The sequence below is a fragment of the Anabrus simplex genome, chromosome 13 (assembly GCF_040414725.1).
Source record: "Anabrus simplex isolate iqAnaSimp1 chromosome 13, ASM4041472v1, whole genome shotgun sequence".
Classification (NCBI taxonomy): domain Eukaryota; kingdom Metazoa; phylum Arthropoda; class Insecta; order Orthoptera; family Tettigoniidae; genus Anabrus; species Anabrus simplex.
Genome location: NC_090277.1, coordinates 47,383,510 through 47,397,290, shown reverse-complemented (window position 1 = coordinate 47,397,290; position 13,781 = coordinate 47,383,510). Strand labels below are relative to the sequence as shown.

At 38.1% G+C, this 13,781-nt stretch overlaps 1 protein-coding gene across 1 annotated transcript in view; it reads left to right on the top strand.

Annotated features, from left to right (window-relative positions):
- LOC136885093 (FAD synthase) overlaps nucleotides 1–13,781 on the top strand; it is a 144,907-nt gene that overhangs the window by 107,023 nt on the left and 24,103 nt on the right. Inside the window, exon 9 of the mRNA XM_067157537.2 lies at nucleotides 1,091–1,264. Within this exon, the coding sequence (XP_067013638.2) occupies nucleotides 1,091–1,264 (174 nt within the window). The remainder of the gene's footprint in view (nucleotides 1–1,090; nucleotides 1,265–13,781) is intronic.

The following is a 13,781-nucleotide window of genomic DNA, read 5'->3' as shown; positions in this document are numbered from 1 at the left end:
AGCGTTATGTGAGGTTTGTGAGTTGCAGGGATGTTGGGGACAGCACAAACACCCAGCCCCCGAGCCTTTGGAATTAACCAATGGAGGTTAAAATCTCCAGCGCGGGCGGGAATCGAACCCGGGACCCTCTGAACCGAAGGCCAGTACGCTGACCATTCAGCCAACGAGTCGGACATTAATTTATAAGTGATTGATGGATCGTTCACGCGTGGCTTGAGATGCCATGGATGTTCTTCTACTCCCCCCACCCTCATGGGATCCAAGAGATTAATGGCTGGAAGAAGTTAAGGGTGGTGTAGAGGCCTGAGGACTCTAATGGAAAAAGATAGAAAAGAACAGAATGTAGGCAGACAGAAGACAGTAAAGAAGCGTACGTTCCCTGCAGATCTGGCTGAAGACTGGAAATTGCTCAAGATCATGATACAATACTAGAACCTGCCTGGGACCATGATCGTAAATGCATCAGATCTATATGGTCTGACACCAAGGTTAGCCAGTTCGTCCTGTTGGTTGAAAATATTTTCACCATCAGAATGTTGGCCTGCAGAGTAAGAGAGGTGGTTGCGTACAATTTGTAATCACTAGATTGCGTGCCAAAAGCCTGGATTCAGTTGATTCAATTCCAAACCTCTTCACAATGTTCATATGGAGTGAGGGCATAGGACGCTGTTGATAGGGATGTAAAGCCTTCAGCTGACACGTTGGTGCTCTTTGACAGGAGTAGGTTCTTTGCCGGCACTGGGTTTCACCCTCTCCCTTTCTTCTATTATATATCACATCATCCATCTCATCTCATTAACTCGTGTAATGAGTTTGACGTCAGGAAGGGCATTTGGTCATAAAAACTTGGTATGAAGATTCATCTCACTTCATACCTGACCCTGTAGAGAAATGGAACAAGGTTTGGACATACATAGATGAGATGCAATACTGTAAGTCCTAATTACACATGATCACCATTGAGCTGAATCTAAGGTTAGGAAAACTCCTGTTCAAATACCAAGTCTTGGGAAAATCTTTCATGGAGTCATCCAGTGTTCTTAATAAAATTTATTACGATTTATTTGATTGTAATGTTCTATGTTAACAGGCCAGAAGAAATTTGTGTCTACTTTGCCTGTGGAAAGGAATCAACAGCTACATTACATCTAGCCCATGCTTATGCGAGGAAAAACAACGTCGATGCTAACCTGAGAGGTTTCCATGTTAAGAGCAAGCGAATCTTACCTGAAGGAGACCTGTATGTCAAGGAAACAGTATGGAGGTGAGACATTAGCTTTACTTCCTTGAGTTTTTTGAAATATAGAGTGGCTTTTCAGTCTGTGTGTCCAATTACCATAACTTAATTATCTTATGTCAAAGTGCACAAGGGTCCAAGCAAGTCAGATAGCACACAGCAAGACTCCAGTGCAGCACTGAGATGACCCACCCATACTATATACAATAATTGCCGTTCCACCGATACCACATTTAAACTGTACTGATGCACTTAGCTACACCTCCCCTCTGGTCTATTGGACATAAATCAGATTATATTTTCGCAGATCACATTCTGTGTTTTACACGGTAATATGACTTCACAACTGGTTCATTGACATATAACAAAGCAGCTGAACCTTGATCAAATATAATGACACAGAACAACTTCTGATATTAGAGACATAACAATGTGTGTTATATAAACGTACATTTGACCGTCAATTTATGCTTCCTTGAATGTACTATTAACACGGTGTCTCCTTATCCATGGTGATTTGTACAATTCAGCTCCAATCTTAACGTTATTTGAACTTATTAGTTAAATTTTATGACAGCATTTAGCCATAGGTAATATTTAACATTTTACGTCGTATATCCAAGGATACAGTGAAAATTATATATAGAATTTCTTAATATGAGAGGAAAGTATTAAAAAGTGTGAAAAAAAACCATGAGAGAACAAATATGAAAACCTTTTCTGCTGGGGCTTATAAAATAATTATTTATTATTGTTTGGTGTATGATGAATAATGACAACCTATAAACTATTTACACAACCAGTGAAAGATGGGTACAAAGTAAATAAAAATTATCATATCTATACAGTCAAAGAAAGCAATTTACAAAGTTTGAAAGAACAAGAAGAAAACACAATATATTTACATTACTATCCACCTATCAACTCTGACAGTTCATATATACACATTGAGTGCGAGTGATGTACATCTCACTAAATGTGAATGTCCAAACCCGCCACCCACTTCACTGCTTCGGGTGTTGAGGTCTTCCATGGTGCCAGTGAAAGCACGGAGTGGACATTCCTGCACTACATGTTTCACTGTTTGTCGAACCTCCCCACAATCACAGTATGGAGAAACTGACCAGCCCCAGGTGTGTAAAGTAGATGCTGTTCTACCTACTCCACATCTCATTTGATTTAGTCTACTCCAGGTGCAGCGTGGCAGATTGAAGCCTGCCAGTTTTGTGGATGGGTTATTACTATACACTATTGCCCGAGGTGGGGATAAAGACCTCTCTGTTAACCATTTAGAGGTGGGGTTGAAGTTGCTGGATGTTATCTTCTTGGCAGACAACACACATGAAAACATTTAACCAATCGAGTATCTAACAGTTGGAGTGACTCATAAACAATGTACCAACAGTCATACATTTGACTGTTAGAGATTGCACTTTGAATTTTTACTATATATTTCACTATTGTAGTTGTATTTTCATATTTCACAACTAAATCGTGGCTGATGATGCACTGTATGTTCTATGATATGTTAAAGGGGCCCACAAACAATGTAACAGTATTTAACTATATCTAACTGTCAAATAGCATCCTTAATTGTACATATTACAACTGTATATTTCCACTCTATGTTTCATAGCCAACCACAACTGATATTTCACCATTGTATTTTGTATTACTATGTTTTGGATACTGTTAATAAACTTAACCATGATAGGTTAATATTGAGTTTGGTCCATATTGACTAGTCTGAATGTATAATGTAACTATTTAAAATAGTTTATTTGAATCTGCCTTGATCAATACACTCATTAAATGAAAGAGAAAAAAAAGAAAAAAAGAGGAAAAAAAGAAAAAAAAGAAGAAAAGAAGAAAAACTTGAAGATCCTAAATGTATATAGTATTCTCATTCAGTTCAACCAAAATTTTATGTATTGATCATTTTTTATAATATTTCTTTTTACTCTTTGATATGGTGTATTAGGACAATACTTCTTTAAATTGTAAAACAAAAGATTGTGTGATAATGTTTTGTTCTTTGATCTGACCACTGAGGAAGGGAATGGTTGAGATTTCCCGAAACATGTTTGGTTTAATAAATAGTTTTTCTTTCGTTTAATGAGTGTATTGATCAAGGCGGATTCAAATAAACTATTTTAAATAGTTACATTATACATTCATGTTTTGGATATGCTAGCATGTTCAAAGTTGGCCAACACCAAACATCAGAATGTAAAGACATCTTATTATATACTATACCAATTTGATTTCTAGGTTAACTTATAAGGATGATGATCCCCAACTCGGATCAAAATTAGTCCCATACCTATGTATTCTATCCTTCCAGCCTATGATTTTGGGGCCGGCTATAATACCAGGGTCGTACACGGGTGATCCCCAGTGATATTTTCGAATAATATAAACTAATCTTAAATTACTAAGCAAGAAGGATAAAAGAGAAAAAATAATAATAAAAATGTTATGAATTAGAACCCTTTTGCAATACAGGACAACACTTGAAAAACAAATTATCACTCACTCTCACTAGGTCAACTGAAACCCATAATTATTCATCAGTGTTACAAATTGGTTATATCCTTTGAATATTATCTTCAGTAAGCACCAAATTCTTCATTTGTTAAGTTTAATAAGTTGGCCTGTTTCAAATTTAATTCACTTCAACTCAATAAATCTCTGACAGGAAAACAATACTCTTTTTAAACTCAAAACTCCTAAGACATATTGAGTCATATTACATCATTCAGTAGATCTATATTTACGATTTTATTACAACAGATTTTTGCCAACGTCAATTATTAATTAACCATTCTATTTCAGTGACCTCTTATTGGGTTTCATTATTAATTTATTGAACATTATTTTCAAAATAAAGTTGACCTGTGCTATCTTTACCAATTAATTTGAGTTACATTCTTTAAAACATTAAGTTACATTTATTAAATCAAAATCAAATTATCAAATTCATTAATTCATCAGTTCATTCACTTATTATTCATTAATTCATCATCCGTCGTGGCTCATCTGCAATAACTATCATGAAACGAATGCGGCCTGATGAGTACATCGGATACGACTACAACACGAGAAAATCTGATTTGAAAGAAAATATTTTAACTTCTCACATACATAAGCAGCTGTCTCAATATTAATAGTCACACTAAATAAAAACTAGATCTGTAGCAAAGGGCCCTATGTATTATGAATGACACAAAATCCCCCATAAACTTGCATCTACACTGACTTTACTGCAGTAGCAACAGAACCTCTGCCTCAAACATAGCAACCATATGAAATTGAATCCACAAATCAATAAAATCACTACAACCACAAACAGAATTTGCGCTGCCAAATACACGATAAACATAATTCACACATAACAACAAAATAAATCCAGCAATAATAGTCATCAGTGAACTCCAAGTCCATTGACCTGGTCGAGAGTCGAAGTGACATCCCTCAGGACGTTCCATTACAGTAACCTGAAATTCCCTATCTTTCAATAAAGTAATACTCAAATGACGTTAAATCTTTAAATATCTTTGTGCTGTGGTCTACCTGATCAAATGGAATTATATAAAAATGACATCATAATTAGTCTTCGATGACCCTATCTCGACGGGGTTTAATCTTTTACATGAGAATGCAGTTCTGTGGAGGAGTCTCGACTTCAACATAACCATATCTCTCTCCTTCACTCCTCGGCTATAAACCTGTCATCACTCGACGATATCTCCATACTCAGGTTCAGTCAGTCTCTTCCAACTACCATATATAAACTGGCCCTCTTAGGCTCGTAACAAAATATTCCTCACAATGTACATTCAGGAATACACAATATCTTGCCTTCAATTATAACGACCACTGGTTCAAACCTCATCAGGATTTACAACTATTATTCCTCGAAAATACTTAATCTCTTTGCATTCAAATATCAACTTCGACATATTTCATTCCACATTACCATTGGTTCTCTTCCTCTCACTAACGTTCTAAGTGTTAAAGTATCCTATCTCAAACAAGGCATAAGAGTAAACTCATTGGCGAAATATTGAAAAACACGAACTAACTCACAGCACATATCATTAACCTGACAAAAATCAAATCTCTTATCGATGAACAAAGTCTCTAAATATACACTGCAATTTCACTGATGGTCGCTGGTTCATATCCATAGCACAATATAAATTAATTTCTCTCGAAGATTGGAAATAATCATGCAACATGCCAGTACTGCTAACATGCCCCACGGACTACTTAAATGTACTAAATGCCATCCAACATTATTAAATTATTAACACGCACTGATAATATTTCACAAGATCATTACCACACGCTTATATCATTTCAGAAGATCATATAACACATGCTTAGAAATATATTCCAAGGATCAAATTAACATTATCACATGCAGATTATGTATAAAATACACACCCCGAAAGCATTAGTAGCACAAAATTAACTATCTAAATCTAGCTGACCCTTGCTACATATTTAAATCAAACAAAAACATTACATGCAAGAAGTTATTATTTACAAATCTACACAAACAACTATTCATGCATAGTGTGAAGTTAAATAAAATCAGATGTACTCATCCCTGTCCAGTCCGCTCCATAATTCAGCCATGCACCATCTCAGCCATCGGGTCAGCCCATCGATACGGTGTTCACTCCATCACGACGGAAGAACAACCGTCTTTAAGGTTCTCCTTTAGAATTCTCCTCCTGAGGTCCATATTCCTGTCACAATTTTATGTACAGCACAATTGGTACACCCGTGTCCACACACACTCGATTATCACTAAGCATACAAAAAATACAAATTAATTATGATACAAATTACGAGCACAATAAATACATTCTTCACCGGGCGAGTTGGCTGTGCGGTTAGGGGTGCGCAGCTGTGAGCTTGCATTCAGGAGATAGTGGGTTCGAGTCCCACTGTCGGCAGCCCTGAAGATGGTTTTCCGTGGTTTCCCATTTTCACACCAGGCAAATGCTGGGGCTGTACCTTAATTATGTATAAAATACACACCCCGAAGGCATTAGTACCATAAGACCTATCTGTGTCGGTGCAACGTAAAACCACTAGCAAAAAAAAAAATTACATTCTTATCAATAACACTTCATTCGCGGAACAGTCCGATCAATATCCTATTCCCATCAGGATCCGTTATTCAATGTTAATTTAAGATCCAGCATGCACCGCAACTTTATCATTAACTAAGTTTAACACTGCTTGACGAAAAAGTCTATAGGCACTTTATATGTTATAATTCAATCTGTGACGATTTAGTATAGTTAATTCCCTTATGGAAAAAATCCCTGCGGATTAAGTCCACACGTATTTTTTGGCGACGATCACAATGTGCGTCTGAACCATTCAGCCCCGAAGTTAAGAGTGAGTTCTTCCTCAGTGTTTGGTGTCCTCCAGTCTGCGTGCCTTGTAGAACAAACGTCTCGGGATTCCCCGGACCGATTACATCACATCCTGTCTGTAGTAACTGCATATCTAATCAGAAAAGTTTGCCAGGATATCTCAGTTGCATTTTGATAAATACATGAAAGTTTTATTTGCCTTTAATAATCACTTCTTCTGGATTTAGACTTACGTCACAGCGCTTTCACATTGGTATCCCTACTACTGCCTCATTTCTTCCCTCGTGCGCTATCTTGTGATTCATTGATTTGAAAGTTATGCCACTCTAATTCAGTATCTCTGTCACATGTTGATCTCACGTTTCTCACTCTTCAAAGTGGAAAATTCCATCACCATCTTTCTGATGCAATACACGCTGTTTCTTTACACGTGCGCTGTTGAAGATATAATTTAGCAAGCCGGATTGTGACATACATCCTTCTTCAAATATGAACTCTACCACATATAATATTACTTTTATTCAGTATATACAGTAAAACCTTGTTAAGTTACACTCGACCATATGTGACTGGGAGGATTAACTTTGGCCACCATTCTGAAGTTAACAAAACTTCAACCAACTTGAGTGTAACGTATACACACACTGACGCACACAAGATGCTGTCAGTTGGTACAATGAATTTTATTTACATCCAAACCAAACCCCATGGCACTACAGCCCTTAAAGGGCCTTGGCCTACCAATGGTCATCACGACGAATCCTCTCGGCCGTTATTCTTGGCTTTCTAGAACGGGGCCGCTATCTCACTGTCAGATAGCTCCTCAATTCTAATCACGTAGGCTGAGTGGACCTCGAACCAGCCCTCAGGTCCAGGTAAAAATCCCTGACCTGACCGGGAATTGAACCCGGGGCCTCCGGGTAAGAGGCAGGCACGCTACCCCTACATCACGGGGCCGGCATTTTATTTACATATCTACACAAATTAATACATACATAAACTTAACCACTGTTGTTAAACAAAACTCTTGCATCACAAACCGCCATTTAAAGACAACTGCCAATCACTGCACATCGAGATGACAACATTGAAACACAAATAAAACAGTTGACTGCTTAAAAACATGTCACTTCAATATGGAGACGAAGACTATGGCATAACACTCGCTAACCAATACTTCCAAACAATCACTGACTTCGCCGTCAAGATCGTCCCCTTATATATATCTGGCCAGATGTCCAGAAAGATATGGTACCAAAAAAAAACACCTTTTTGAATATTCTAGAGTGCGTACCCCGAATACAATATACAGAATATTCTCCACTGTTCTTGTGCTTATACCATTCTGGAAGTTACAGTGTGTTTCACCATTACGGATTACAATTTATAATACAGGTAAGAATAAATTATAATATTAATTTACATTACGGAACTGATATCAATGTACATGTACAACACTTGTTCATGACATAACCTCACACACAATACGATCATTCACAACGTAAATAGTAATGATGCTAAATGGATGTACACTTCATAGCTATACATACAAGTAGTAGTAATAATAATTATAATAATAATAATATATATATATTCGTTTACGGCCATTAGAGACCACGTTAGATAACAATTACATGTTTCTGGAAGCCTTCCTCACAGCCCAGAACTTCAGCATCCTCTCTCTGGCAGCCTGTCTTCTTTCGTCCGTCCACCCACGGTTAAGTTTTGGTTCGTCATGGAATCCCTGAAATCTGTCGATCACTGACCTAAACTTTGTTCGGTTTGAGATGTCTTCCGAATTTAGTCCCACCTGTCTGAGATCCTTTCTTACCTCCCTGAACCATATGTCCGACACTTTAGGTCTGCTGTCTAGTATTGTGAAAATCCTTTTCGTTAGTCTCTTCTCATCCATTCTAAATAAATGCCCATAGAATTTAAGTCTCCGTTTTCTCATGGACTCAGTTAGCCTTTCATTGTCTCGGTAAAGTTCTTCCCTTCCTCGCAGCCTATACTGTCCATCCACAATCTTTGGACCAATTATTTTGCGAAGGATCTTTCTTTCAAATTTCTCAGCTTCTCTCAGTCCCGCTTTTCCTGTCATTTGGAGGCATTCACTAGCATAAAGACATTCCGTTTTAATCACTGTGTTGTAGTGCCTTAGTTTAGCTCGTCTGGAGATGGTTTTCTTCTTGTATATAGGATATTTTCTCCCGTCTGGTGTTGTTTGCTTCTCTTTCATTTGTTTTCAATTGCACTATTTCACCCAAATACTTAAAGCTATCAACTCTTTCTATTTTACCGTGTTCTGTCTTCAGGTACCGAGGGGCTGTTTTGATGTTTGTTATATATTTAGTTTTTTCGAAAGAAATCTGTAGTCCTGCTTTTTCTGCTTGTAGTTTTAGTACATTCAGCTGTTCTATTGCTGTGTCAGTATTCCTAGATAGCAGCGCAACGTCATCAGCAAAGGCAAGGCAATTAATCATGACACCACTTTTTGACCCTCCAATGTATACTTGGTTAAGTAATCCTTTTCTGTCCAGTTCTTTTTCCCACTCCCGGATAATCTTCTCCAACACACAGTTGAAAAGAATTGGAGACAATCCGTCACCCTGCCTGACTCCTGTTTTAATTTCGAACTGCTTGGAGTTCTCTCCCATGAACTTAACTTTCGAATGTGTCCCAGTTAAAGTCTGCTTAATAATTGCTGTTGTTTTGGCGTCAATTCCAAATTCCACTAATATATTGAATAGCACTTCCCTGTCGACTGAATCATACGCCTTTTTAAAGTCTACAAAAACGACTACCAGATCCTTTGAGAGATGATTCTCTAGTACACGTTTCAGACTCCAGATTTGATCAACGCACGATCTTCCCTTCCTAAATCACGCTTGATACTCGCCTAGTTGATGATCCACTTGTTCCACAAGTCTCCTCTGTAGTGCTTTAGAGAGTGTCTTATAAGTTACAGATGTGATGGAAATGCCGCGGTAGTTGTTAGGATCTGCTCTATCACCTTTTTTGTGTAGAGGATGAATGATAGCATTTTTCCAATCTTCAGGGATTACCTCCATTTCCCATATCTTTTCCATTTCTCGCCTTAAAATTGTTATTGCGATTTCTCCACCACTTTTCAGCATCTCTGCTGTGACAGAGTCTTCCCCTGCAGCTTTGTTGTTCTTTAAGTCTGTAATTATTTCACAGAGTTCTTTTTCGTCAGGGGGTATTGAGTTTTCATTCCGTTGCTTTGGATCCTCTTTTGGCCATTTATTTTTAGGTTTTTCACAGTTCAACAATTTCTCAAAATATGTAGCTAATATCTCACAATTTTCATTCTTATTCACTGCCAATTTTCCATCTTCCCTTCGAAATCCCATGGTAGATGGTTGATATCCATGTATGTGCTCTTTAAAGGTCCTATAAAAGTTTCTAGTATTGTTCTTCTTAAATTCCGTGTCAATACTTCGAATTTCTTCAGATATTTGATTCCTTTTGGCTTGCCGGAGGATCTTTGCTGTCTGTTTGCGTACCTCTTTGTATGTCTCATCTTCTGTTTTATGTGCGTACCATGCTTTATAGGCTGCAGCTCTCCTATCAATTGCTACATCACAGTCTGTAGTCCACCATCGGTATCTGCGAGTTCGTCGCAATGGTGCAACATCCTTAGCTATATTTGCCATATTCTCTCGAATATCCTCACAAGTCTCCATTTTCTTCTCCCGCATACGTTTTTGAAAGTCGTTTCTGTTTTCTTGAAGTTTTTTATGGTTTACTTTTATTGACGCATTCGGAGAGAGTCTCTTCTTGTTTAGCGGTAACGGCTTGAATTTTATGCGGGTCAAGAAGTGATCAGAGTCAAGATTGGCTCCTTTCCGTACTACCACATTCATAATTTCTTTAGCGTTTCTCCTTGAAATTGCAACATGGTCCAGTTGATATTCACCTAGGTCTTTCCGTGGAGCGCACCACGTTTTCTTTTTCCTTGGCAGTCTTTTGAAGTACGTGGACATTAATTTAAGATTGAATGTCTCACATAAGTCAATAAGTCTCTTCCCATTCGTATTTGTTCTGGTGTGAGCTGGATAACCACCTACTATTTTCGGAATTGACGTTCTTTCCCAACCTGCGCGTTGAAATCACCCATCAGAATTTTGACATGATTGCTTGGCGTCTTTAGCAATTCATTCTCCAATTGATCCCAGAATATTTTCACCTTATCAGGATTGTTTCTGTTGTCTTCATTTATGGGGGCGTGTGCATTGAATAGTCTGTATCTCTTGTTTGCACATTTCAGTGTTAGAGTGGAGAGTCTATCAGAAGGAGAAGAGAAGTCCGTTACGGAGTCAATAACCCTTTTGTTTACACAAAATGCTGTGCCAAGTTGCTGCAGATTTCTTCCAATTTTTCGTCCAGGTTTACCCTTAAAGATTCTATAATTTTCTGAATCAAACGTATTAATATCAGTAAAACGCGTCTCTTGCACTGCTAGTATTAGAATATTCTGATTTTCCATTTCATCCAAAGTCCGTTTTAATTTCCCCGTCCTAAGTAGAGTCTGTATGTTGATAGTTCCAAAATAGTGATGTTTCTTTGTCCTTAGATTTTGTTTTAGGTTAGTCGTGTTTGTCGTTAGTACGTCATCAGTCTGGCTACCAGATGGCTCCGACTCCATCTTGCATGTTGGTACAAGCTCCCCATGGGTGAGAGAACATTGTTTTCAAGTTCTACCTGATATCGCACTTTCATCAAGTGATCGAAGGTGCGAATTCAACATTCGCGACCTCTGTGTGCTTAAAGATGCAGACGCCAGACCACTTTCTGGCGGATTTTAATTTTGTATTCATTAGTAAGGAATTTCACGACTTTTTCCGTATCCATAACTAGGCTATCACAAATCATAAGTTATGAATTTCATTATGGTCTGTATTGACAGTTGACAATTGATCACTATCAAAGGGTAGAGAAAGGTCCACCTATTCAATACTATTAGAATAATATATAGTATCTTATATAATCACAAGAAAATATGCACCACACTAGTCAGTTTCACATGATTATGTTCCTAATCCAGCTGTAGGCTACCATATCATGGACAAATATTCGCTACACTTTACTGTACCATACAACACAAAATTAATTTCTAACTTCGGAATGGAATGCGAAATAGAAGCACAAAGAAGCTCACTGTTTTTCAGCAATCTTGCTGCTAACCAGCAAGCAAAACTTAACATTCCTGAGGCTAACGGCTTGCTGCCTGAAGGTGCAACTTATCCTGTGAAGTTCAGGCATTCAAGACCTTTTCTCATAATCACACAACTGTGGCAACGGCTATTACCCGAGTTTTTTGTTGTTTTGGTGGTGGTGTTTTTTCTTTTCTTTTTTAACAATCTGCTTTATGTCGCACTGACACAGATAGGTCTTATGGTGACAGTGGGATAGGAAAGGCCTAGGAGTGCGAAGGAAGTGGCCATGGTCTTAATTAAGGTATAACCCCAGCATTTGCCTGGTGTGAAAATGAGAAACCACGGAAAATCATCTTCAGGGCTGCCGACAGTGGGGATCAAACCCATTATCTCCCGGATGCAAGCTCACAGCTGCGGAACCCTACCCGCTTGGCCAACTCGCCTGGTTTACCCGAGTTGGAAATCATGTTTCTTTCACAAGGGATGACAAATAATATTTCCAGGGCTAGGAAAAATGTGATCGTACTAAATGGTAATAGTGAAAATTTGTGACACAATAAGCGAGTTTTTTAATATAGATTTAATACAGTGAGAATCGAGACTTCAAATTTATGACATGCTAAGTGGGAAAACGTGTTAATGAGGAACACAAAAACGAGGTTTCACTGGATATATATATAGATGTGTAAATAATACAGTGATTTAATGAACATGTTGGTATTGATTAGGAGGATCTAACCCCATACCACAATTTATCTTATGTGACGTGAAAACAGGTAGCTCTACTGAGAATATCAAGCTCATGTCTCTGCTGACCAGTCTAGTATACGAATATCAGGAATTTTGAGACCTAGTAGGCCTCAATTGACAAATAAATTAAGAAGCATTCAAGAATTTTGATTGCTTGTCATTACGATTCCTGGCAAGTCTTGTAATAATAATCAACAAATGCAAACATAAAGTTGACAGCCTGGCCTTCATTAACGTACAACCTTAGCATTATACTGGCATGAAAATGGAGGAAACTACAGAAACTCATTTTCATGGCAGTAAAATAAGGCCACAGTTGTTCTTCTGTAGGTAGCTTTAGTGCATTGTGGCACTGTATTTCATAATGCATGAAAAGTTGTACAGTGGAACCTTGATTTTCCGTTTTTGGAGGGACCGCGAGAAAAAACGTACAACACGGGAAAACGGAAAATCCAGGAACGAATGAACCATCAACAATTTGGCTATATGTCACAAAAAAGAAATATGTATTATTATAATCTTATAAACACTCTTAAACCAAACCAAACTAGAGTCCCAATAAACTTTCCGCCTACCAAGCGACCGCTGCTCATCCCGAAAGCCTGCAGGTTACGAGGTTACACATGGTCATTGTGACGAATCCTCTCGGCTGTTATTCCTGGCTCTCTAGACTGAGGTCCCCATCTCATCATTCGATAGTTCCTCAATGAAAGGTAATCTTAGAATGAGTGAACCTGGAATCAGCCGTCATATGCAGGTAAAAATGCTTGACCTGGCCAGGAACCGAACCGGTGCCCTCCGGGTGAGAGGCAGACAAGTTAGATCGCGGGGTCGGCTTCAAACATTCATTACTGGTCCATGACTTAAAAATCTCGAAACTTTCTTTACATTCAGTTCTACCGGGGAAACTTCATAAGTTTCTTGTGAAAACTTCTTTTAGTTCAGCAACTTTGATCAGCCAAACTTCGAAAAATGTAATACCGGTAACGCCAAGCCGAACAACTATCGACCGCAAGTAGTTTTTAATTCTCTAATCTAATAAAATAAAGCACATTAGATACAAAAGCGCCCAACATCATGGTGAAATCCCTTTTTTTTTAATCTTCCAGTTTAATTTGGTCGCCGGTATACAGTTCGTAGTCAGTTGATTGAAATCGTGTACCGCATAGATTGGGCCTGCATTGACTTTTAAAGGTTATGTTGAACTCGAGAATATGG